We start from the raw sequence: 27,946 nt of genomic DNA, 5'->3' as shown, positions 1-27,946 counted from the left end.
TCAGGTTTAGATTTACCCCTCCAGCATATTTATTACAAAGTCTTTCTGGTTACATACCATTAAAATGGAACAGTTCTCTCTGTGTGATGTTTATATTCTGACTTTCTTGTATTGAAACACAGATAACAGTGGGACAGACGTATTGTTTTCTAAATTGCATTTCGATATTTTGAATATTCTAGAGACATTAAATTACCCAGACTGCACTTTCTCATTCCATTTATTCTTACCCATCAACTTTGCCTTTATGATAATCCACCTACACTCTGTTAAAAACAAACTTTAAATTACTGTTGTGTAGTCTTCTAAATAAATGCTCCCATGCTATTGACTCTGTGGAATACGATTTATTATTAGTATAACTGTTTATTACATTTCACAATAATTATGTATTATTTTAAAACCATTTTTGGTGGCTCTGTGGCTAAGGATCTGAGCCTGTGGCTGGAAGGTTGCCGATTCATATCCCGCGGCTGGCAGAGGAATCCTACTCCGATGGGCCCCTGAGCAAGGCCCTTAATCCCAACTGCTCCAGCGGCGCCGTATAAATGGCTGACCCTGCGCTCTGACCCCAAGCTTCTCTCCCTGTCTGTGTGTCTCATGGAGAGCAAGCTGCGGTATGCGAAAAGACAAATTTCTAATACTAGAAATTGTATATGGCCAATAAACTAATCTTATCTTTACTTTCCAGAAATGATATAGATATAGTTACTTTATAACATTTAGTTGACTATGTTTTCTTAATGTTATATAGTAGGGAAGGCACTTCTATATTTGGATATTTATACCAGTATGTCTACAACAATTTGCCCATTGCATTGTAGGCTTTTAGATCTATGCAGGCCTAATTATTACATGCTGTGACTTGAGAACATTAATAAAGCAAAAGCGATTGCCAGGGTTTCAGGAACCTCAACACCTTATCATTGAGCAGTTTTTATTGCTAGTTGTCTGTTCTAGAAACAAATTGTGGCAGGTATGTGGTGACACTTTGATGGAGGGATCACATTTTCAAGATTGATGAAAAGAGTAGGTATTGACAGTTTCATAAGAGCCAGGCATTTGTTTTAAGTGTGTATATGGAATATGTTGCTAAGTTTACCTGACACAAAGCTAAAATTATTTCAGATATGAAAAGGGAGTCTTTGCATGGATGCAGTTTTCATGCTCTAATTTCGGCTCTGCAAAGCCAACTGCTTTGTTTTAAGTGAGTCAAATGCATGTAAATGATCATTTTCCAGATACATCGCAGTCCTGTAAAACAGCTCACATTCCGCTTGGGGAAAGGAATCTCGCCTAGCTCACCAGTACCTAGCATACTGCCGAGTGCTGAGGTTAAATGTGATCAGTCATTGTCATAGTAAAAACACAATATGTAATTCCACATGTTGAAGATCGAAATACAGGTTACAGTAAATTTGCAGTTAGGAACATAATATTCTTTTGCAAAGAATGTGCTTCACTCACTAAAGAAAAATGGATTCCATTTGCTAAAAATGGACCAATTTAAATGAAATATGCAATTCATACCTCTGTACTGTAATGATTCTTTGCTTATTACCAGTTAGGTCAACATTGCAGTTTCTGAAAGCCTGAATAGGTTTTAGTAACAGTTCCATTGAAATCAGACCTTGAGTTTGAGTGAAAATAATGTAATGATCACAATAGCATTGGTATTGCAGAAAGCACTGTCTGCTGTATGCCATTCGAATCTTAAGCCTGAGTATCCCACAGCAATTCCCTGAAAGCCTTGACTGACTCGGCTAATAAACCTCTTACACCTACAAAGACATAGCTGCCCATTATTTCATACGCCATCAGGGTCTTCTGACCACCATTCCAATTAGTGTGGCATTTTGTGTATTTTTCAGTGCTCTTGTTTTCTGTTAACTCTAAGGACTTTTCTTTTTTTAAATTATTTGGTTAAGCAAATACGGATAAATATAGTTGGAATATAGAAGTGAAAGAGTTAATAACGTTTATGATACTGCATTAATTATCCAGTTGGTAATGATAATAATACCATGCATTTTTTTCTAGTGCAGCTACAGTACTGGTCTTAATTATTAAAAACAAACCAAAAACTGAGCAGCAATTTTACACATTTTTCCATTAGGAATATCGCAGATGATTATGGATTTCATATTATGCTACATAAGCTGTTTTCAAAATTGTGTGGTATGATTTATACTAAATTTGCTAAAAGAAAAAGTGTTTCGTTTCCATAACTGCACTAAAGTGTTTATCGGTTTTGTTAAACTCTATTAAAAGGAAATACTTTTCTAGTGGTCAAGAAAGAGAGCATATTGCTTGAATGTTTTGGATCCACTAAAAGATTTTATATTGGTGCATAACAGAAAATGTCGGTGGCAAATAATTCAGTTTGGAGAGAGGTTATTTTTTCATACTGTACACTAAAAATCAAATTATTATACATACATAGCAAATGCATTAGTAGCTTTTGTGTTATTTTCTAGTTTGAATTGTACAAAAAAAATGTTGGTTTCCAAAATGTCAAGATGTTAGGGGTATTATTGTTTCTTATTTTCCTCTAAGTTATTGTTCAGTGTTGAATTTACTCCATTATATAAAAACTGAACTAAAAGAGCAATAATTTTTGTGATGAACACATGTTATGATAATAAAGCTGTGTATAAAATAATTGTAAAAAGTTAGCATATCCTTCTGGTGTAATTTAAGAAAGCATGCTAAAATTATCATTATGGTCTTAAGTGTACTTATAAAAAATGTATGCTTGTAAATTTGGAAGCTGATTTCCTGGGTTTTGAGTTTTGTGTACGAAATCTTGAGCCCAAGACTGAGCTGATCAGGGTTGACATCATCCTGACAGAACCTGGCCTTGTCAGGCTCAGTCCTGTTTTTTGAAATGCATCTTTCAGTCTGTCAATCTGAATAAAAAAGTACAGTAATTTGACATTCTGAAAACAGTAGGCAATGATAATGATGATGTTATACAGTGATTCAAGTTGATGTTTATTACAGGTATGGATCTACATTTCTACTACCTTTTGGTGTTAAAAGGCCATACAGTAGTTAGGTCAAGTAGCACTGGACAAATACATGTACAGTACAATGTTTTTCTTAGAATGCACTCATTGATCATTCCATTTTCAACAATTGACCTGTGTGTTTCTGAAAAAGTGAAAAAGGAGATTTATAAAAGTATACAGCAATTCATTCTCTGTTTTTAAGAATTGTCTAATGCAGTGTGCAGAGTGCCCTTGAGTTAGGGTGTGTTATTTAGATGTCATTAACTTACTGTGTTTGCTTTGATGTTTAGTGTTAATTGTGTTCTGCACAACTTCCCTATTTAATGCTTTAGGCAGATAGAGGCGTGGATGTACCTGTCCTGTCTCTTGAAGACTAATCCTCAGTTCGTTGAATGGCATTTTTTTCCCATTACAGCTCCATTTGTATATTTGCCAAGGTGAGCTAAGACACTATAACACCTCAGTAAGGTTGCTCAAAACGTTAGATAAACACAACTCCTGTGTATGCCTTCCAAGCTTAAGTGTGGAGTATAATATTAGCAAACCCAATAGCTTTCAAGCAGATGCCTTGACTTTAAAAAAAGAAAGGTTATTTATGGAAGCAGCTGGTTATAAAAGAAACAGATACTGGGGTGTCATGGGTCAGAAGTTTCTTGGTGGATGATTAAACGACCGCAAGAGTTCCCCCACATAAATATTGAATATAAGAGGTGACGTGTGTAAGAGCATTTAAACCTGTTGACATGTTCTTTTTAAATAGAGTCTGGTCAACAGCAAAACAAATTTTGACCAAAGCCAGCATGCTGACAGGAGAGCGAGACAAGAGACCCCAGCGTTCATACAGCTGACTGACTGGAGACATGCTAACGACTGGGACAGCAAGGAGGTGTTGATGGCACTGAAAGCAAAATAGACCCAACATCATGCAGCCAGCTTTTTATTACAGGAGCACTGCTGCTACCAAAAGACACAGCACTATGGAGGCACAAACTGATCCACAGGCATTTACACTCTCAAAGCTTCAACCGGCGGAGAAAAGCTTTCCATGCATTTTTCAGGGGTTTTGTATATGGACAATAACGACAGTGTGGGTCTATTCTCGTGCGCTTTTTAGTGTTGTGTTCTATACGTTCATGACTTTCATCATTTCACTTTCCTTTTCATTTTAATAAAATATGAAGTTATTGAAATGCTGAGAAGATCTGAAAAGATAAGTATAGCTGAGGAATGACACCTATGTCATTGTTAATGCATTTATTGAGTGCAGGTTATATTTTTAAATATGGATGCTATAGGATGGTCATGTGTTAGGAATTCTCTATAAAGTAATGTATTATATAGTACTTTACTCATAATTCTAATAATACCTTTGACAATAACCTTCACCTTTCCCCCCATCGTGACTAGTTTGTTTTAAGCTTTTGATTAATGATATACAGTTTTATCAGTTTCAGATTTCTAAGAGTTCAACCTCCAAGCATCTCCAATACACTCTGGCACATTTTCCCATTTTTCTTGCTGTCTGCTCTTACATGTGTGCTGTATATGTCCAATGGGTTGATGCTTTTTCCTTGTTTGTAACGGGATCTTTTATGCACATAACTACATAACACATGACTTTGTAAATGAAGACGGATGTGAACCATGGGTTTCAAAAGAAAAATCCCTTAAACACTTGAAAAGTTTATTCACTTTTATTTTTGAGACAAGCCTTTTATAGATGCACTGCAACATCTTGATGCGAAATTAGATCTTCAGAGCCTGCTCACGACAGTCTTCAGTGGAGGGGAGGTGTGTAAGCCTGAAACCCGTTTTTAACTTATTTTAACTTCTCTGCTTAACCGAGGGGAGTTAACTGTTATAACTGCTGAAATCTTGACCCTGTATTTATGACCTCGCAACACTTAGTACATGGCCTCGCATATTATGGGGTGCATATTTTAGAATAAGGGTCATTGTGAACTTGGCAAGCTGAACTTTTGAACTCTGTGTACTCTTGTGTCAAGTATAGGGCAACTTAATCCAGGGCTCAAGGCGAAGATTCTTCTTTACTCAACAGCACAGATCTAAAAACCTTTTTTATATTGTCGCATATTATGGATTGTCCGTGCAAAATAATTTTGCAGTTCAAAGTTTAGGATTGCTGTCACGGTGTACTTCAAAACGGAGCAGATTTTTAGGGCGAGATTCTAAATTAATTATATGTTGAACCAAGTAGGCATTTTGTACTTGATTAGAAGAGTTATTGTGATACCTAATCGTTTGTGGTGAGCTCTCTTTGTGGCTTGTAATTATACAGTATGTAAAGTATTGTCTTTGGACAAAGCTAGTCTTTGACCATTGAGATTCCTATTTCTTGTTGTTCATTTGTTTCATGGTTACAGTAATGTTGTAATGTTGATGCTGAAATATGCTTTTTTTGTTCTGCTCTGTGTACCCATTTTTAAGAGACTACATTTAAATGGATTTGTATAGAGATGCTATACCAATATATAGATATAAAAAGCTGTGTTGATGTTTCTGCACACTGCAGGACAATGCAGAATATTAACAAACTAATTAGGCACTGTTTTTGTAATTTGTGTTCTTCAACTGGTAGCCATCAGTTGCTCTTGGCAAATAGAACAACAGTATACCCTGATTCTAAGTGAAGGTATCAATCTACTGGACTCCTGTGAAATTTCAGTTTTAGCATATCTAAAAGATGTGCTTCTCTGAAGTCCACAGAAAGGTAATATTGAATCTGAAATTCCACATTTGCATTTATTAAAAATTCTGTCAGTTTTCTTTATCTAAGATTCTGATGATTACAATTCAACTTCTGTTTCATGTGTTTCCATCGTAGTACTTGACAAAAAGGATCAAGAGAAAGACCTCTTAATGGTGATGTTTAACCATTGATTATTTTCGTGTGACTGTAGTTCTTTCCATTAAATATGGTTGTTTTGTTTTGAGGTGACAATGGCCTACCGATTGTTTTTCTGTTTATCAGAGGTGACATGACCAGTGGCGCAAGGGGGCAGAGAGCCCTGTGTTGCCACAGCTAAATATACATCCCTGACAGCTCCATAATAGGTTCCAGGAAGTTCAGTCAAAAATAAAAACAAAGCAACATTTCTAGCTGATTGAATCTGAAAGGCAGTTTTTCCTTGCTGAATGGGAAAAATGTGGAGTTCAGCATTCCATGGCAGTGATGCACTGGGATCACATAGGCTCATCCTAGCGTATGCAGAACAGGGCTGGAGACCTTGTTACTACCTACAAAAACTTTTTTACAAGTTCTGATTTATGTTAAAATAAATTTAAGAAAATAAAACTGTATGAAAGAAATTATTTAATATAGTTAATACAGAAAATGAAACCAAATTAAGCAGTATTCATGCCTTCATTTTTGATAGTATATTGTTTTTCTTTACATTAAAACTGAAATGAGTTTCACGTAAAATTCTACTTTTAACAGTAGGTGTGGGAAGATGGATGGCTCTTGATAATCAAATCCATATACATAAATACATAAACATAAATCCATATTTTTCATTTTATTAATTTATTTTCGATTTATCATTGTTGCATGTCTGAATTTTGGATTAATGTTTTCCTTTATTATTAAGTTTTTAAATATTTATAAGTTCTGAAATAATTATAGTTTTAGATCTATTGTACAGCACACCTGCCTACCGCAATGTCAAATGTGTATCTGTATTGAATAGGGCTATTGTTTTACTGTTAGATTATTTTTGCTGTGGCATTTTTAATATTTTACTTTAAAATGGTGTGTTTGTACAATTTCACAACAGTACTAAAAAATGTTTTGTGTGCAAACATATTTTTTTCCCCTGTTCTTGCTTGCATTAAAATGTCTTTTACAGAGCGGCAGTGTAGAACGGTGGTTAAGTTCAAGTTCCAGATGCGGACACTGCTGCTGTACCCTTGAACCAGACACTGTACCCAAATTGCTCCAGCTACATAAAACATTAGTCAACGAAATGAATGGTAATAGCCTAGACTATGGGGTACAGGCGACGTACTGCAAGAAACTGCCTCAGTAACAGACTCTGATTTCTCAGGGGGAGTGGTCAGGGTGGGGGTGAGGGAGCAGTTGCACAAACTGTATCTTTCACTTTAGAATCCTTGTGGGCACGTTACTATTCATACAAAATGATGTGCTATCAAAGATGTAGCTTATCTTCTTCTGTGGGGCCATCAAATACTGTTAAATGTGAAATGTACCGTCCAATTTCATTTGCTATTAATTTATCAAAATAAGAGTCTTCATCACTACATATAAATTTGAGTACATAATAATCCCCCACCCCCCGTCACCATGTGGAAGATGACATCTCAATCTTTGCAGGCGTTGTACTATTCTTTTGTTTTATTTACAAATTAGTTATATTTTTTAAATGTGTTGTTGTTTTTTTTTTGTGGTTTCTAAGATGTTCTTGTCCCACATCACAGCCTGTTTGACTGTAATGTGAGTTTTCATCTTTTAGGATTTTAGTGCTTTGACAGCATAAATGTCTATTTCTCAGAAGATTATTTCAGTAAACAATCTGGATAAATGTTATATTAATGACCTCTCATCTCCATCTTGGCTTTCTGTGGTCACAAAGTTGGGGTGAAGTGTTTTTTAACAGCTCAGACATCACCCAGTCTTGATGCATATCTAAGTCTTTTGCACCTTTGCTTTACAGTAGTAATTTTTACATACAATGTGTAAATTACAGCAAATTTACTTTATTTAATAGGGGTGAATTTTGTTACAAAGAACAGAAGCAGCCAACCAACTCAAGTCATGGGTTACTTTACAGCACCGTTTCAACTTTCAACATTCTCATGTGAAAGTAGGCTGGAGTGTTTACAAACATTTCTCATACAGCCTTTATCTTTTCTGATTTTTGACATTAATTCATAAAGATAATGCACTCCCTGGATCAAATCCCATTTACTCAGCTGTCTAATATTACTCTTCAGTATCATGGAGCCACTTAACAGTGTGGTTTAAAACGACTATACTTCTGGCAGACATCCCTAACCTAACTCAAACACTGCTTTGTAAATTACATTTGTATTTCTTTGGTTTCTGGTTTAGTTAAATTATGTGCTGAGAGACAGTTTATGACAAACATCAAGCTCTTGGGAAGTGCACTAAAATGTTAAATCTGGACCTTACTGAATATGCGCAAATAGTTTTTCGACTCTTACCCAAACTTTGTTCTAGATAGTTTAATTTTCTATTGTAATTGCAGAAATTGCTTATCACTTGTAATTCTTAACGAAAGAGGATGTATACTTTAACCTACAATACTTTCTAACATTCAAATATATTTAAGAAATCAAGTATATAGAAAGGGTCATTTCAAGGCATTGTGCAAAATTGCGGGGAAAAAAGAAACATCTCTTTGCATGGACAAGGCAAAAAAAGATACTGTCATGCACAAAATATAGAAATGGTAAATGAGTACATTTTCCCTGTTAGAACAGTGCAAACTATCGCTTCATGTTGGTTGCCATAAGTGGTTGCCTTGTGGACCACGGGGGAGTAATTTGTGATAGTTGTCGCCTTGGTTTACTAAGCTGTGTGATGCTTTTGAAGTCACTTGCAGATGAGCAGTGTAGCGTCTGGGGTCTAAACCTGATAGGCTTTAATGTTTCACCACCACGGAACCATGCGGCATCATGAGACAGAAATATTGTCCAGCAGGGTTTTGCGGGCGGAAGGGCATGAACTGGAGTTGTCGCTGTTGTCTAAAGTCATTGTTGTTGCTATGGAGAGAGGTCACAGCTTTCAGGCTCTCCCGGAGCTTTGCTATATGTCCTGTTACTTATTTGATCACTGAAACTGTTAGGTGATCAGCTTCATTTCAGCCTCGTGACCGTAATGCTGTATTTTAAATTTTATTTTGTGCTTTCAAGAGACAAACAGAAATACTGCTAATGGCTGGGGGAGATGACATTGGTCTTACTTTGAACTTTTCATCTCATAACAAGTCTGTATGTGGCTGCTAGGTAAAGAATAAAAAGGCTTTATTTGTGTTGTTTTGATTTTGACCCTTTTTTACAATCTGAATATGAAAAGCTAACATGGGAGAATCTGCAAAGTAAGACTTGTTAGTCGTTCCATTAAAAACAACCTGTGTGTGGCACAGCGCGCTCGGATTCCACTCCAGACGTAGGAGTCTTCCGTTTCAGCCAGGGCAAATATTGCCGAATGCAGGTGTCTTTTCACATCGTTTTTCAGAAATCCAAATATGAGCAGCGTGTTTATTCATGAAGCTCCTCTGCAGCTCAGGGAAAGCTTCTTGTATCTGTAAATGAGGTCTTGTGGGCGGAATGTGAAAACCCTCATTAATGTGTTTTGCTCCTGTTTAGGATTTCTCACTCGGCCGTCGCCGATGCTTGTGTCCGTTCCATCCCAGTTAACTGAAACAGCCAAGATTAATATTAATCCCCTTAATGCTACAGCTCATAATATAGTCATTAGGTGACTTGAAACTAATCCTGCCCACCTAACTGGTGTGATTTATTAAATACACATGGAGGATTTGCTATGAATGCAGCAAGGGTATAAGTAGGCATCAAATATAAATACAGTGGTATCAGTCTATTAATACTGATGAATGGCAAGCTGAGTTGTACATTTAAATTACAGCTTTGGGGCTTCCGTTTGCTTTAAAGGATCATGCCGTAATTCTTTTTATGGTATATTTTTCGCTATTCCTCCATTATTTGGTTTGCTTGCCTCTGAACATCTATAGCAATTCATTGACCAGGTTGAGCATTTGTTAAAAGTATGAGGGATTGTCCATTTCATTGCGATTAGATTATTTTCAACAATACAAATATTTAATGAATAATAGAGCAAGGTGTAGTTCCACTTTGTATTATATCCTCTCAGTGGCTGGCATTTCAGAGTTCTAATACACATACAGTATCCTGTGCTAGAATACTCAAACCATTAAAAGCACACATAAAAAAGACCTCTGACCATTGCCAGTGGTAAAACGAATTTACTTAATTGAAAAAAAGGCTTCAGATTTTTCACTTACTGAACTGTAAACCTAGTTGTCTAACACTTGCTGTACGAAGTCATCTACATTTGTGTGAATCTGAGAAGTGAGGTGTCTGAAAACAATGGCTTGAATAGTAGCTTTGTGTGGGGGAGAAGGAGAAAAATAATACATGTACTTTCATGCAAACTATTTCATCACATCTAATCGTCTCCAAACACTTTGTTGTAGTGCCCCAGCTGACTGAATGATGATACACTGAATGCAGCCGGTAGAAGTGAAATTGAGCGATTCACCCTTAGAATGCTGCGCCTAGTATGAGAATGGGTGGAACATGGAGTTTATTGAGGAATTCATAGATTCAGAGAACATTAAGCCACTGTTTTAGTTATTTGTTCTTTTTGGTGTTGCTACATCCGCTTTCAACTTGAGTGAGTACCACTTCTCACAGCACTTGAAGTTCTGCTCAGATGTATTTTCTAAATAATACTTAAGTGAACAAATGTGATGTTACAGAAAGGCTGAGAATGTGCTCTCAATAGATTTACCGAAGGGAAAATGAGAGTGTTAAAGTACAACAGATGCATTTCCATGAACCCTTTTGCCTAAGAAGATATTCAACATAACCTTTTCAGTCTTTTGAGTAATTTGCCTTAAGAAAGTAACCTAGACTATTAAAATATTATTTACAGCTGATTTACTGCAACAGCAGTTGTCTTAAGCAATTTTTAATTTTTAAATTGATGAGTTTTACTATGTTACCAATCCACAAAATCCTCATCTGAAGTGTAATTAAGATGTGGATCTTTGCATAAAATCTTAAAACAACATTAAACAGATCATACTGTAAAGAAGGTAACCAGTTATAACTGATGGAAACTTGAAAAAAATCATACTTATTCAGTGGAATGTTATATTTTGTCATTTTAAATCTCTGTTTAAGGCAAAGTGTTTTGTAGTAAATGGCATTTTCAGCAATTTACTTCCTGTTTTACTGAAAAATCTTTTAATTGCAAAATGAAAATATTACATTCTCGGTAAGAGTGTCTGGTATGTAGAATGTATTTATTGCACAATTGAAAATGTAGGTACAGAGTGTATTTTAAGTGGCAAGTGTATTTTGGCATAATTGTTGATAGGCCATTTAATTATAGCGTTAGATTGCCTTGACTTTTAGCAAGATATGTTTAACACAGAAACATGATTTTAGCTCATTTGCGAGACGTCTGAAGCTGCAGGCTTAGATCATACTTCTGTGCAAATTATTTATACACAAATACTGAACAATATGTATGATTGAAAAAATCATTTTCATTTCCAATGAGCAAAGACATCAGGAAATGTCTGTGATTGATTTTTATCTGCTGTTATTTTCTTCCTATTGTATCTCTAATACAGTAGCTTGGCCTTTTCTATAAATCTGTAGTGCATGGTAGAGGATTCTCACAGGCCCAAGGGAACGCCATTAGCAGTCTGAAGGAACGCAGCAGGTGAAACAAATAAGCGGGAGATATTTTTTTTCCCTTCATTCTTTCCGTGCAGTTGTGGATAGTGGTACTCATCAGAACTAGTGTGAAATTTAGTCAGAGCCTGAGCATGTGTGCCGATTTATCCTGGCGAGCTGACCGCCATCTGTGGCTTAACCCTTACGTGTCAGAAATTTTACTGAAGATTCCGAAACGGGGAACATATGCCGTTGCGAAGATTCGCCGTCTTATTTGTATTCACATTTTCTTATTTTTGAATAATATACACTTTTTTCCTATAGTTTTTATCAAGCTATATGAAATTATTTCTTTCAACTTCAAGAATAGTCTTTTTTTTTCCATTGTACCTTAATACACTGCTCCGCATTTGAGTAAATGTTACTAGAGGTTGGTGGGTTCAGATCCCAGGTGGGGCACTGCTGTTGTACCCTTGACTATAGGACTTGACTCAGATTCCTTCAGTAGAATACCCAGCAGTATAAATTTGTATTTATACAAATAATGTAAGTCACTTTGAATAAAAGCACAAAACGCCTGTGCTGTGTAAATCGAATTGGAAACTTGTGAAAATAAGAGTGGATTTTATAGTTCTCCTGTTTACATATAAAGCAAGTAGGTAGCTTATTTATCTTTTATCTATCATAGCATACTCCAGCACTTAATGTGAGGTCTGCTAATTCAGATCTTATTCTCCCTGTGATATGTCTCGGGACAAAGAGGGATAGTTTCTTTTGTGCAGTCCTAAGATTGGGGGTCTTGTTGTCGGATTCCTGTAGGTGGCTGATGGTGACATTTTTAAAACTCACTTTTTATTACTGCTTTTAATATTCAGTTTTGTTTTACTCTTTTTTTTTCTTTGGTCTATCTACCATTCTAACAAGATTTTTGATGTTTAGTGTTTTTATATTAGACAAGGCTTTAAGTCTTTTGGGAAAATGCTTATAAATACAATGTATTACTACTTAAATTGCCAGCCAAATATTGTGTTATTAACATAATAAAAAAACATTTTAAGCAGAATTATTTTCTGTTAATAAAAATAGAATTTAAAGTTCTGCTCTACCACGTCACCAACACATTTAATCTAGAAATAAAATAGCTTAATTCTTATGTATTTAATGTGAGAGATTCTTCTGTATCTGGTTTAGCTAACAAAAACAGCTTTCTTCAGATCTTTGCGCTTAAGGTTTTTGCATGGCAAAAAGCTGCTGTTAAGCTTGCTCCGTCTTAAAGAAGTATTGAAATAGTTAAGCACAGCAATGGAAAGGAACTGAATTTTCACCGCTTCTTGTTCTAGAATGTTTTAATTCAGCATGATAAAACATCCGTTATTTGTAAGTTGATTGACCGTAAAGTATTTCATTGCAAAAAACAGCCATCTATCACTGGGTGAGTGCGGGCTGCGAAAAACATTAACTGTATGTCTCTTGGCTTGGGTTGCAATCTGCTGGAATAATGCAGCTTCTGTGCAAAGTATGCAGCATAAAAAATAAATTTTATGTACAGGATAACAGGTGCAGGGCTGAATCGGCAAGGTCTACTAATGAAGTCATGTTTTATGAATGCAGCGTAAGTTTTTATACTCTGTTGGACTTCATTTCAGCACAATTTTTAGACTCAATTTTTCGACCCTGTTTTTCGTTTTTACTAGCCTGTACATTTCTTTGTTGAAAATGCAAGCAAATGCATTCAACGTCTGGTTCTTTTTTATTGTGGTAATATTACTTTCTTGTTTTCTTCAGTTGTCTCCCCTTGCTTTTACTCAGTAGAGAAAGCTCATCAATCTAAATCTCCGATAATAAAGACCATGTTCTGGAATTCCCTGCTTGGTCTGTAAAGGTTAGAATGTAAATTAGTATCGCATGTTATCAGGGTGAGTTATTGACAGGTCAGCTGATACCATCTGGTCCTTGTGATTCAGAAAGCTATTACCCATGAGAGCTTTTACTGTATCTCCAGAATCTAACAGAATGGACTGCTGTAGAACTGTCCCGTGCTGCATTAGGTTCTTTCTGAAAATGTATATCATTATTTCACAGAGCTGACAGTTTTATCCAAAGTTACTTACATTTGAGCCCCTTTATACTGCTGGGTATTTTTTAAACAGTCTTAGTGAAGTACTATACTCAAGAGTATAGCATCAGAATCCCACCTGGGATTTGAACATACAAAACCTCCAGTTATGACCAGAGACCTAACCACTACTCCACACCGCTGCTGGGTATGTGTGTCCCTCATCAAATTAAGCTATGTGATGTACCATGTTAGGTGAGGAATGGGGTATTGTAAAATCAAGCAATATTTTTGTCATATTTTAATTCAATTGTAGAATGACTTCAGAAGAAAAACATAGAACATCATTGAGAGTTCAACTCAAATTGGATTGTATTGCTTATACACCTTGATAAATCCTTTCTGACAGGCATGGGTTGTTTTGATTTTGATGGCATTTGAAAACTGATGGAGTCCATGTCTGTGATATTTTCTGTATTCTCCAAGAACAAGTAGTAGGCTATTCTGTGTTAATGCTTTTTTTCAATCTCACATTTTTCAGAGCTAAATAACATTCTTATAGCAGTGTTGTTTTCCTTAAGCAGGATAGACTCCCATTTGAATTAATGGTCAATACAGTCCAAAGGGCAATTTGAACAAAAAAGAAGGTCAGAGGCCAGTGTGAGGCAGGTTTGTTTGTTGGTCTTGAATGCGCTTTTTTAATATCTGGTGAAGGTGTTGCAAACAAAGCCCGGGCTGCCATTCAGTGACCTGGTAAAAGACTGATAGAGTGATTATGAAGTAGAGAAGCACATAAAAGACTGTGTGGATTAGGAGAAGGCCTGACCAAACAGCCCTCATGTTTATCTCTGAGAATTAAAGTTTGTGCTGTGCTGTCACTTTTGGGTTAGCCTGATTGCCTGAGTCTGTTCTCTGTGTCCAGCGCCAATAACATGGGACAAGGTCACGCTGCTGCCGAGTAACCAAGGCTCCCTCACGGACTGAGGCTGAATGGGGTAGAATTAGCCAGAACGTAAGAATGTGGTAAAAGAGATGTTATTGGCCATGGCCCTTCCCAAACACATCACTCAGATCAATAGGTACTGTTTGTCACATGTACAGGTTTTCAAACATTCTGGTAGTACTGTTTTTTCTTTGTCCTTTGAAGACTTTTATAACTGAAAATACTTAATGATGTGGAGCTGTTTTGTTTTTTTATTAGTAATGTTTTAATAGTGAGCACTGAATTGTTTCCCTACCCTAAGGTGTGAGGAAAACTAGTTTATTTTCTTCCAGTGGAAACTAAATATGCATTTACGTGTTTAGAAGTGGTTTTGAAAGGTGATGAGGATAATTAATAATATTATATTAAAATCCTATTTTTGTCTTCCTAATAAGGAAACAAATTTGCCTTTTGGTTCTGCTGCATTCCTTTGAGTTCCAATTAGAAGCAATTACATTCATTGGTTTTTATATTACCCATTTCATTCCTTTTGACAGGAAAATCTCTTTAACACTTGAGCTTAGTAGGAAAATCAATATATTTTTATGGTAATTTCTCAAGACTTTTTTTTGGTATTGACTATACAGGTTACCATGGTTGCTAAGTAAATAGGTGAGGCTTAGCCAATTAAAACTGAAACCAGACAGAAATGGGTAGTGAGTTTTTAGATGCATTAAGAATGACTGTAAAAACATAAACAGCTGTCAGTTCCAGACAGCTTTTCCCATTTAAACAAATTTTTTGAATACATAATTTCAGCAAGAAATACAATTATTTTTCAGCTAACATATGAAGTACTCACAGATTATTTTTCTCTCAAAACTTCATTTATCATGTACCTTCAAGACAAATATAAACATTTAGAGCCCTTTCACACCACACCTTTGTCAGTAATCAGTGTTTCAGAGTTGTAAATCTTTGACCACACTTATACGGTGCAAAATGTCATATACAGTATTTACTGGTTTAAGTGGTGAGATCAGCTTTAAAACTCAACACTGTGTCAGAATACACAGTCTACAAGCATTTCATATTTTACAAAGCATTTCAATTAAATATTAACTTTTTAAAAAATTGCTTTTTATATATTTTTTTAGTTATTTCTATAGCTTGAAATTAGTGTATAACATAACATTTTTGATGAGGTAGAGATTGCCTATTTCAAAAGTGATCTTTCATATGCTTCATCTATCGTGAGTTTTATGTTTCATATAAAAATATCTGGATGTTTTTGAGTTGTGGAATCATAGTTTTTTATCAATATTTGTTTATCCTCAATACCACACTCAGAATGCTAGCACTACTCCTCTGAGTACTAATGTAGACTAAAAAATGAGTAAATGTTGACATGCTTTTTTCATTTTGCTAAACCATGAGAAAAGACAAGAAAAAGTATTTTGGACAACTGAACTACAGTACAAAGAGTGTGTTATTGCCCATATAATAACATGGTAGCTTCCTCTATAGTTAGAATTTGATGTAACACCCCTCACAGGAATATGTAAAAACTTTCTTAATTTCATTGAAAAAAGCTGTTTTAAAATTATGAACAAAACATAAGCATGGTTTTTCAGATCCATTGAACTGCTAAGATGATTAACTGCAGGTATAATGGGGCTTGTATACTGCAAAGAGTTTTAGAGAGCAAAGAATACTAAAATATACCATTCACCTTTGTTGATCAATTAAGTCATGTCCTGATTATTTCTGAAAAATGAATTGTCCAGATAATTTCATTTTATCAAAATGGTTTTGACTTCTAAAAAACAAACTATGTTCTAGTTTTTTTTAAATATCATTACTCATTAAGTTTAAACCTTGTATGTTTGCCGTTTCATTTAAACCCATCACTCATTTAAGACATTATAATAGCATGAACACACGTCCTTATATTTCAGTCTAAATCATGTGTTTCGACTTGTTTTTCTTAAAATTAAACCTGTCTATTCAGTTAAAAAACATGAAACACGCTTATATGAGTAGTTTACTGATTGAATTGCTTCATTAAACTTCCACAGGGCAGAATAATTTCAAACTTGAAAGGTACACATTAAATTATTCTCTTCTTTTAAACCTGAAACATTTTAGATAGAATGAAGCTGTTTACTCTTTGGGTTTTGACCAAGACACCCTTAGTAATTACTTTTCTGACATAAATGTTCAAAATGGTATGGTTCACATTGTACATTTGAGAACCTCTATACATATAACCAGCATGCGGCATAACCAGTAACTGAACTATTGCAACGGCATTACAACTGGTAAACCTGTATGCCCTTAACGTTTGCATGTTCACCAGCTTTTTCACTACACACTCAAGTTCAAATTTTCTTTGAGCACATATCACCCCTTCCTATGTAAATCATTCATCAGGATTATATAATTAATAATTAGAAGAGCAAAGCACATTTCTACAGTATTTCACTTTATGCATTCAATTTTAAAATGTAATTTATCTATAATTCTATAATTATAGATAAATGTTCTATAATTTGAATTAATAATGACGCACATTCTAATAATAGTGTATTTTCTGGGTGCAGTTTCTTAAAAAGGAATCCTCATTTACTTTGGTAATTTGTTTGTACTAGATTGTGAGGAGGAGATTCTGTGAGTTGCCCAGTATATTGTACAATTGTAACAGCATTGCAGAAAAACTCAGTTCCAATCTTTAAAAAATGGAAACCATAGTTTTTCCACATTGGGAAAACACTTTGTGCTGTTCAAATGCTGCAAAAAGATACACAGAGTTACTTTAAAGCACTTGGAAAAGTTTTAATTTCTCATGGGCTTTTAAATTGCCTGTTTAGGTTGTGCCGAGCATTGTTCAAAGCATATATAAAATACCGCTGCGAGTTGTACAGAACGACCATATGGACTTCCATAACATTGTTACATCCTAATTGCCTGATTCGACAAGTGCCAATTTCCTTCAAGAAAAAACGGGGGGGGGGCTCTTAAAGTTGACATGCATCAAACTTCTCTCGACAGATGGATCAGAGTGTCCTCCAAGACTTTCTAGTGTGAAATGAAAATTCTCCCTGGATTTCATTTAGCCTTGCTGGCCTTGTTAAAACGTCCCCTCTTCGCGGTATTAGGAGAGAACCACTGGAAATACCTGACTTTAATTCCAAGTGCGGTTCAGATCAATAACCATCAGTGTTTGGTTTTGGGCCGCTGAATTGGTCACGGGGTGACTGCTTTTTGCTTTGGTGTCATTTGATTTAAGTAATTTCAGTTGGAGCTGACTGAGAGTATCTCAATTGGCAGCACCACTGGGGCAAGTGTGCTGAAGCCTAGAGCACCAACAAGTTCATCATTGTGCCATTTGACATTCACTGTCTTCAGAAGTCAGTGGCATAATATTAGGAGAACTAATGCAAATATAAGATAGCAGATACAATTGATGCTACTACTAACCTCTGCATGCTAGAATAAGATATTTCTAACAACATAGGTTAGGTAAAATATTCAAGCAGAAACTTTTTCTATACCCATAGTGCAGTATATACTGGTGGAGGATAGAATAAAAAAATAAAAATATATATTTTTAATTATTGTGTATTAATTATTCATAAACCCTGAATTCAAAATGTGTTAAATGTTATCAGAATTGTATGGAGGTACCTTCAACAGTTGGACACTTAGCAGCTCTATTTATATATTGAGTTTTGTCTGAGATTATTTTATTCCCTTTCTATTGCATTATTATCTATTATTATGTAACCTTATTTTGTAACCTTAATTTTGTGATTTCTATCCCCCCCATCCCCGGTGAGCTCGTAGAAAAGACATTTCATCGCCAGCAACTACTGCTGCATGCTGTTTTGTTGTGCATTTGCTAAATAAACTTTGATTGATTAATATTTTTTCTATACCTAGAACTGAGCTACAGAACTGTCAAATTCTGTCAAATTTATTCTATTAGTAGGCAGAGAGAGAAAATGTATGACAATTGGAAATATTTTACTAAGTAGTTAATTATAATTAAATCTATGATAAAACTCTGCAGTCCAATTTTGCTTTGAATAACAGCTACACAAAGTAAAATATTTATTTCCAAACCCTTCTATTTATGCAAGACACCTCCCATGATGTATACCTTTTTTAATTAAAATGAATTTGATGGATCTGTACCTTTATAATGCTTGATTTCTTTTTGGTTGGTTATAGAGGGGTGGATTAAAATGATCTACTGATCTGCCTGTTAATACTAATTCTTAGATACATTTGGTCATTTTGTGCCAGTATATGTAACTGTTATGGGATTATACAGTAATGGCAGCCAGCAGAGTGCAATCAAAAACAATTTTTTAATCACTATAAAAGTTAGTCTCTTAAAGGAATTTGTTTTAACCCAGTCAGGGTGCGCTGTATGACTGTGTAAAATATGTGACACAGCAGTCTGACAAATTAAGTTATTCGTTCTTTTGTAATTAAATTAAGCAAATACAATAGGCTGACAGCTTTGGTGCCCGCTGTCAAGCAGTGTTTGTATTTCTGGTGTTGTAATCATGTGCTCCTTTGAATAGCTTTGTTCTTTTTTTTCTGCACATCATTGAACGGGGCGGAAAATTGGCTTTTTGTTTGCCGAGTGTAATGCTGTGGCTCTCGTAGAATTCAAATACCTTATAGTTGCTTCTGTTACATTTAAAATAGGAAAATGTAGCACAATTAATGAAACTGGTTCCTGTGTCTGCTACCTTTGAGATCTGGGGTGACAAGTTTTCTTTTTCTTTGTTTTCTGTTACGCTTCGTAAACGTAGTAATGTAGTAATGTAGCCATTTACGTTTCCCTCCTCCCAGTTTGTTTTTCTTGTAACATGTGTTTTTTGTTAACTTTCTCATTTGTTCCCGTGGTTTTATGGTTGATGTCGAATCAATATTGCTTTATTTAACCTGGAGTTCAGTGACTTGGAAGTACTCTAGTTTAACCACCTTCTAAGAAAATAATCTTGTCTTTGATGTTCTATGCAGCTATCGGACTCTAAAGCAAACCAGTGGTTTGGTTTCAATACTGACTTGGGTTTATAGAGTTTTCTCACTGCATTTACATTTCCTATTTATCCAGAAAGGTCTGTGCATTCTGTTGGGTAGTGCAGGACTTCTCTGCTTCTGATTCTGCTTCTTGACAGGCAGATATTGAAAGTTCAGCAAACCCTAAGGAATTAACCAGTTTCTCCTTTCAGATTTACATTTCTGATTTTTTTGTATTGGGAAATCTGTAACATTCCAGCATCAGAAGAAAACCATGGAAAAGACAGAGAAATAAATGAATTTCAATATGTTTGAACTCAGATTAGTCTATAGCTTGGAATCTGTTAAAAATATAGATATGTAGACATATCCCAAAGTCTATCACACTGTTATGTAAAGAATAGACTTTCATTCACATCAGTTCCCTTCCTGATATGCAACTGAAACATGATTACAGTCATGAGCAAGGGTTCTGTCGTTCTTCAAGCTGAGCTATATCTGAAATAACAGATCATTTCTACAGGGTTGCCTAGACATGTTTTTTTTTTCATTGACAGTTGTTAGTGTATGTTTACTGTATTTGCAGGTTTTTTACGAAATACAGTTTTGAAACAAAACAGACAAACAAGCCAAACACAAATAAATCACTATATTAATTAAATAGAATTATATGTAATTACCATAGGTATCTTTGGTTTATCAAAGATATTTGATAGAATATAAAAAAGATAATGTATGCTACCTCATATGATAACGGTAAAGGGTCACAGAAATTAAGGAGTGATTTTTCCCACTATGTGTAGAATCCTGAAATTCTCCTTGGATATTCCATCATATTTTCCTTACTGGCTTGTGCAAGGTACTTCCCAAGATTTGGTCTTGATGAAATGATGTGTCTTGTGTCTTTGAAGTGCACCAATAAACAATTAACCATGTTTGCTTTCAGCAATACATCTACCTTTAAACAATTTCTGATACTTTTGTCAGTTCACTGTACAGTATTGTGTTTGTATCTGTGTATCCAAGCTCTACAAATATTGTGTGTTTATATCTATATATAATCTGTTGCTTGTGACTTATCGACAATATGATATGGATAAGGAGGTCTAGATGAATTTTATCAGTCTGTTATTTTTGACAATGTCAACCAGAGGTCATCTGATTATATCATGATCATTTTGCCTTAGCTGTCCAGTTTTCTCTCTGAAGTAGATTTTTATTTCTTTTATTGAAGATTGATTTGAACTACAGAGCCATATTTATACTTTATTTAAGAAGATTGGGAGACAGTTGAGAGTATTCCTGTTGATGAGGGCTTTGCACCCAATGGCCAGCAGATCAATACAACACAATTTAGCTTATATCTGTGAGAATTTGTACAGGGCCCTGAAGAGAGGTGTGAGTTACAGGGTGATAAGACCTGATGAGATCTTTATTAGCTGCTATTGACAGATTCATTTGACTCCCCTATCCCCCCTTTTCAGCTTTATATAACGTAATAGGCACTCCGTCTACCTTTAAAGTTTAGAGAAGTAATTCCAAGAATGATTTGACAGAACTTTGAGGATCTTGTTTTCAGAATCCACGCAGAATATTATCCTTGGCAGATCTGTGAGATTTTATTTTTTATATGTTTTTCTTTCCTGTTGGTACTACAGCATGGCAGTGTACCAAACCTTTGCTTTGTCTTTCTAAATCTATCTGTACAATTACAAAAACATTTAAATTAAAAACATTTTTGTCTTTGAATAGTAACTGAAAGGTTTTCCACCCAAACAGGTGAAATATGTGCATTTTTTATATTAATTGTTGAAAGTTATTAATGGCATTTTCCTTGCAGAAAAAAATGTTTAGTTTTCTCAATCATAGAATGTGATACAGATACAAATATCAAAATAGCATTTTGGCCAGTACTCTGTTTGTTACTTTTTGCTTCCTTCTCAATTATCTTGAAAAACCATACAGCTGAAACCTTTATGTTCCATTTTAGAACATTGTAATTAAATCATTTTCCCTTTGAGCAATTTAGCAAGATGGCACATGTTGTCCAGGATGAGTCTTTGAAGAAAACATCAAAGCCTGAGCCAATGCACATTTTAAATAGTTAAAAGCCATCCTTCTCAAACTTCCACATTATTAAACCGCTGATCTGTTTTTATGAAAATGGTTGATTCATGGGAAAACCACCCTGTGTGTGGGTCAATATTATTTTTGAAATCCTTCTCTTATTACAGTTGGTGTATTGGCTTTTGTATTTGAGTGGGATTCAAACACCACATCCATTGCCTTCCATTTTGATCTCTCATTTATACGAGTGGATATCGCATTCCTCTGTACAGTACTGTGTATTTTCTCAGAACTACAAGGGCTTAATTTACCCATCCATATCAGACATTGGGTGCTGTTTATTAGCTGATCTTAGAGGGCAGCATTCATACTTCAACATGTTGGGTAGTACTGTAAGTACACCTTTGTCCATTTTTGGTAAAATGCTAGCAATTTGTAATTATTAGGTAGGACACAGAAACTGTAACGTAAGAATATGGAATTGATCAGTGTTATTTGTACTTTTAAATTGTGAGCTCAGTTGTAGTACAATATTGTGCTGTGTTTTTCAAGAAACCATTCCACGCAACATTAAAACCCCTGCTTACAGAGAAATGGTATAAAAGACAGTTTTATATTTTGACAGTTGTACTGTCCTGAGTAGTGTGGGCCAGAAAACAAAGCTCTTGCTCATTACTCACAAACAATAAATGGATAGACTTCAGATCTGTGGATACATTTCATTTCACTTCTAGTTTACACAGTGCATACAGTGTGAACTATTAAATGTGATGCTTGTAAGGCAATGTAAAAATGTTCAATGTAGGAATAAAAATAGAAAATTTCCTCGATTGACTGTAGGAATGTGAAATCCAAGTGGCTGTGTCTCAAGTCTAAAACATTCTTTAAGTTACTGAAGTGCAGTGTTGTCTTCAGAAATACCAGTAAAATACAAATTGCAAAAAACAATTTTGTTCCTATTGGTGTTATTAAAGAAAAGCAAAGACTGTTTAAAGTACCAAAAGGAGTGGCCAAGTTGACCAGAAATTTGTTTTACAATAAAAATGTAATTTTTTTCAATAAAGGCAGTCACAGAAGTAGATATGTGCTTCTTTAAAAACTGTGTAAAAAATAACCTTGCTGCTAGATGACTGGCAAAATTTCAAAATAATTTTGTATTTTAACTAAAAACAAGCTGGAGGCTATCGGATGTCAAAAGTTAATACTCGGCTGTCACATGTGCACTTTAGAAATTGGAAGAGGCCTGGCTGTGCTTTTGAAGTTGTAGGTTGGTTTTTGTTTTAAAGTAGCTGTTCAGAGGTTTAATCCGAGTGTATTGCTGTGGTAGGCACTCCTTCCACAGAAAGTTAAAAATGGTTCGTGACTCCCATAACTTGTTCATTGTTGTTTTACCTGGTTTGTATTTTTCCTTTTTCTTCTGCTGCTTTGAAAAGACTCATTAACCCAGGTTCAGTGGATGGCCTGAGGGCTGCCGATCAAAAGAGAAACCAGGGCCGTGCTTATTATTAAATTTTAAGATCAAGACATTATAATACTTAAATAGCCAAGTTCTTTTTTTCTATAGTTTTCTATAGCTGTGTTCCCAGCAGTTACTATGTTAAGGCAGTACAATAGGTCAGTTGGTTGTGCTTTCTGTTAGGTGAGTTGTTTGTGATAGTTATATACTTCATCTTCAATACAGAATCTTCTTGTAAAGATTTTTTTCGGTCATATTGCTCTTTAACGGAAATTTTGAAAAAGCAACCTAATGGTGAGAAAAACTCTGTGTTGGTCATGATGTTCATTTTATTTCCGCAACAAGAGGAGTTCATTAAGGCTGTGAGTACAGTTGACATTTACCACAGATGATTAAAATAAAGATTATCCCTTTTTATTTTCTTAAATACGAGTAACTTCAACACTAGGAATCACCTTCAATGCAGTAAGGTTGCATTTGACTTAACCTGTCACCCAATTTCCTTTTCCACTTAGTGATGTCGGAATCATGTGTCGGCAACAATCTTCCAGAACAGAAGTTCTTATATTATGCAGCATCACTAGTGAAACAGGGGTCTCCATGTTTTTCATTCATTTAGAAAAAAAAACTCGGGGCACAGTCCAGTTTATGTTCATTATAATATTTCACCACTAGTCTCAATGAATACAACAGTTTTGTGCAATTAATGCATCCAGGAGATATTTTGTTGAGGTATTTTGTTGTGTGAAAAACACATGCTAGTTTAGAATTGTTTAAACATCTGGAATGGACACTGGAACCATAGGTCCCCTATTTACATGCATTCTTGGAGGCTAAATTTTTGATTTTACGCTCTTGATTTATGCAGTTTATTATGAATGAGGCTGATGTATTCCACTTTTATGATGGTCTTTATCAGGTTGAAGAATAGCTTGTAAAATATTTTTGTTTTGTATGAAACAAGCAGTTATCAATTTAATGCATGTAATAAGAACTCCAGATTTAACCACAAAGTTCATTGTTGTGGTTATATTTTGCATTTCTAATTGTTGTTGCATACACATAGACCATTTTAAGTTTTGAATAGACCTTTTGAGAATAACCACTACACCAATCATGGTAATGGTATTAACAATAACAATATACCATGTAGTGTTCCACACTGAACAGCATTGTATGCGTTCCAGTTCTGTGAGTAATCATATTGACTTCCTAGATACTACACATCTTTTTTCGAGTAGGATTAATATGTAATCTTAATGCTTTAAGAACATAGTATGGTAATGTTTGTAGAATGAGGATTATCAGTGTCAGTATATCTAACAAAATGTTATTGCTTTTTACAGTCATTAACCAGTAATATTATAGCATCAACAAAAGAATTAGCTTATACCATAAATTTAAGTTATGTCCTGAGACTGAAGCCTTCTGTACACTTGATTTATTATCCTGCTGGTTCACAGTGAAGTACTTTCACCCTTTACAATTAAATATGCAGTGCTGACTGGTGTGTTTGAGGTGTGTGTTAGAAGAGGTTATGATATGCCTCTTTAACGATTGGTTTGAAAATGTTCCTTATCCTTTTTGCACTCCCCATGTAGGATAAAAAATGTGTACTTGGGAGTTTACACACATGAAAAACACATGGCTTTGCTTATGTTAATCACATTGCAACAGCGCCAAGGCACATTGAAATAGAGAGAGAATGCACCCTTGCAATGTTGCTGTCAAGAACATTGCAGTTTGGAGTCTCTTGAGCATTTGAAGTCCAGCTACCATTACTAGACTCCATTAACGCTACCAGCTGACTGAAAGCACTTGTGAATGGCCTGGTAAACTGCATGACCACATAACAGGATTGAGAAATTTGGAGAGCTCTTTGGAGAGATTGCTTTTGAACAGCAGCAGATGCCTACGTAATCTGGCATCATTAAAGACCCAGTTGTCAGGTGCCAAAACAATAGTAGCATCATATGTAATACCTATGGAGCCCTCCAACTGCAGCGCTTTCTTTAAAAGTGGTAACAACACCCTGGAAACCATGATTGTGCTGTTTTCTAGGAGATCCTGGTTCAGTTTCTTATTGGATGATGCTATTTGGATAGAGAGGAAAAATGAAAGGATTTCTGTGTTTTTTTGGTAGCAGAGGCAAATTTGGTGTAAGGATGATTAATGCTTACTTGAGCTCATATTGTGTTTTCGATCCTAAGTGGTATATGGGTGATAAATACTTCTTTTTGACGTTGTTGATGGTAACCTCAATGCATAGCAGATCTGTGCTCCATCCTTTAGTAATATCACCCCCTAGTCTTTCAACATGTGATTGGCTGTACCCAAATGTTAAGGGTTCCTAAAGATTTCCTATGTCAATCGGAAACCATGTGTACTTGCTTGCTTGATCAGTGCATTTTAACTTAATCATCAGGCTGTAGGTCAGCGTGGACAAATGAGTACATCAACCAAAACTAATGTTGCTGAACTGCAGTTTCCTGCACTTCCTATGGTTTGTATGCTGTGTCTCTTCCAGCTTGTGACATGCAGTGCACATGCTTGAGTTTAAGAGGATGTGTATTATCCCTTACTCTGGGGCACTGTATCTTACCTGAACCATCCATGGACCCTTACCTCATATGACCTTTGAACTTTCTTGTCTGAATCTTGTTTAGAAATAATTAAAAGATTTTATAGTCAAAGCTTTAAGGATAAACCTAACTGTGTACAGTCCAATTTTTTAAAGTGCTGCATGTCTAATTTTTCAAACGTTTTTGTGCAACAAAAGAATTGCCTGTGCCTGACTGAAAGCAGGGTTTACTTATTGTCGGTTGTTACCCTAAAAATAGCTCCTGACCCTTTTGGTTTTAAAATCACCCTGCTGCAAAGTAAGTTGAAGTTATTTCATTAATGCGACATTCTACGTAGTGCTTTAAAAAGGCTTTTTAAAATCAAGTTGTAATAAGATACCACGACTGCCAAGGTGAATGAGAAGCTGTCTTGGTGCTCTGGTTTCCAGCCTGCCATGATGTTTTAGAAAAGGTTACAATCCCCGCAAGCTAATTCCCTCTCTGATCTGCCCAGAGGCACTGTGTCTGTTTACACAGCAGTTATGTAGTGAAAGCATATTAAAAACCTCTCCCACAGCAGTGTTTACTACATTATTTGCAAGTTTGCATATGACTTAAGTCGAGGGCTTACTCTTACTATTGGTTTAAATTAGTAGACCACCAACCTGTATTGGTAATGATAAGGAAAGATTTAAATTATTAAAGTATTTGCTGAATACATTGAAAGCAAATAGAACTCTATTTAACAGGCAGAAGAACATCATTTGTAAAACCTAATTTTCTGCATGTAGCTACATCATAAGAATAAACTAAATATATCCTTGCTTGCATCTTGAAATGTTATAACAGCAATACATACAATGTTTTTTTTGTAAAAGCAATATTCTTTATATAGTTTCAGGATTATACATTTATTTTACCTGGCGTTTAAAGTGTGGTGTCAAACCTAAAAAATTTGTCAAGTGACTTATTCTAGTCCAGTAACCTTGGGTGTTTTTGGAAGTTGTGCAGATAGTCATTTGAATACCAGATTGTTATGAAGTAAAATAGCATTTCACTATCAATTTAAACTTTTTTTGTCTCAGTTGTGGAGCTATTTACCCAATGCATTTCGTACCATAATTATTGTATTCTTCTTTTAATGAATTTCTTTTTTTTCCCATAAAACCACTCTAAATGTATTAAAAAGACTAAATATTCAGACTATGTGCCTATTACAACAGACTGGTCTCCATATGGAAGATGTCTTGTAAAAATGGCAGGTAACAAAGAGAAACTTGATTTAAATGTTTATTCAATGCAAATATAATACTGTAAGTACCTAGCATACAACACTAATTGTTTGTGGCATTAGTGTGAGAGATGAGGTGACTGCCAAGTGTTCACTTGTTTCATTTCTGCTAATATCAATAATAATAATAATAATAATAATAATAATAATAATAATAATTGCTTACACTTATATAGCGCTTTTCTGGACACTCCACTCAAAGCGCTTTACAGGTAATGGGGACTCCCCTCCACCACCACCAATGTGCAGCATCCACCTGGATGGTTTGGTTCAAAACCAATCAAGCTTGGTTTTCATTGGAATAGTTTGCCTTGCTTTCTTAAGATCCTCAGTTTTCAGTTTTAACAGCAACATGTTTCATAGATGTTTGGGGTTAAAGGTTTGCATGATGATCTTTGTAAGAGAGAATCTGCTGGTTTAAATCCTGGTTACATCTTCATCAACTGTGTGAATGAACTCTGATGTGACAACACTCAAATGGCTGAGTGTTATCTGGGACAAGGTGAATGGAGTCCTTCCTGGTCAGGCCTTTGGACCAAAGTGAAAGCCTTGGTGTCAGTTTCAAGTGCTGTGAGAAGAAGCATATAGACATCATATATCTTAAAAGCTATAGTTACAGATATGATTTTTTTATGTAAATAGTATAGGAGTTGTATTGGTGAGTGAGGATAAGTAGCAATTTAGAAAAAGTTTTTTTTTTTTAAATCTCAGCCATATATATATAAATCAATATAAATATCCGGCTACTGGAAATCTTAGAGAGGTTTAATAATTATTTGTTTCATTACAGAGCTGTCTGACATAGAGCCCAATGTATTTCTACGGCCTTTCCTGGAGGTGGTGCGATCAGAAGACACTACAGGACCCATCACTGGACTGGCACTGACATCGGTCAACAAGTTCCTGTCGTACGGCCTCATAGGTAAAGAAATAGACTAGGTAGAAATTGATCATTAGCAGCTTTGTTTAAATTCTTTCTATTGCTCCCAAAAACAGGTTATTAGAGACAAGGTGGTAAGTATGTAGTTTAAAGATGTTCATATTCTGAATTTCAGATACTTGTTGACTTTTCCTCGTTCTATATTTTCTGG

At 35.2% G+C, this 27,946-nt stretch overlaps 1 protein-coding gene across 7 annotated transcripts in view; it reads left to right on the top strand.

Annotated features, from left to right (window-relative positions):
• The window catches only part of gbf1 (golgi brefeldin A resistant guanine nucleotide exchange factor 1), a 98,898-nt gene that overhangs the window by 20,875 nt on the left and 50,077 nt on the right, over positions 1-27,946 (top strand). For all 7 annotated transcript variants that reach the window (XM_088635445.1, XM_088635443.1, XM_088635444.1 and 4 more), the window contains exon 4: positions 27,646-27,777. In XM_088635445.1, the coding sequence (XP_088491571.1) occupies positions 27,646-27,777 (132 nt within the window). The remainder of the gene's footprint in view (positions 1-27,645; positions 27,778-27,946) is intronic.

This window comes from Lepisosteus platostomus, chromosome 6 (genome assembly GCF_059453375.1).
Source record: "Lepisosteus platostomus isolate fLepPlt1 chromosome 6, fLepPlt1.hap1, whole genome shotgun sequence".
Classification (NCBI taxonomy): Eukaryota; Metazoa; Chordata; class Actinopteri; order Semionotiformes; family Lepisosteidae; genus Lepisosteus; species Lepisosteus platostomus.
Note: the sequence above shows the minus strand (reverse complement) of the source record. Positions and strands in the feature narration are given on the sequence as shown.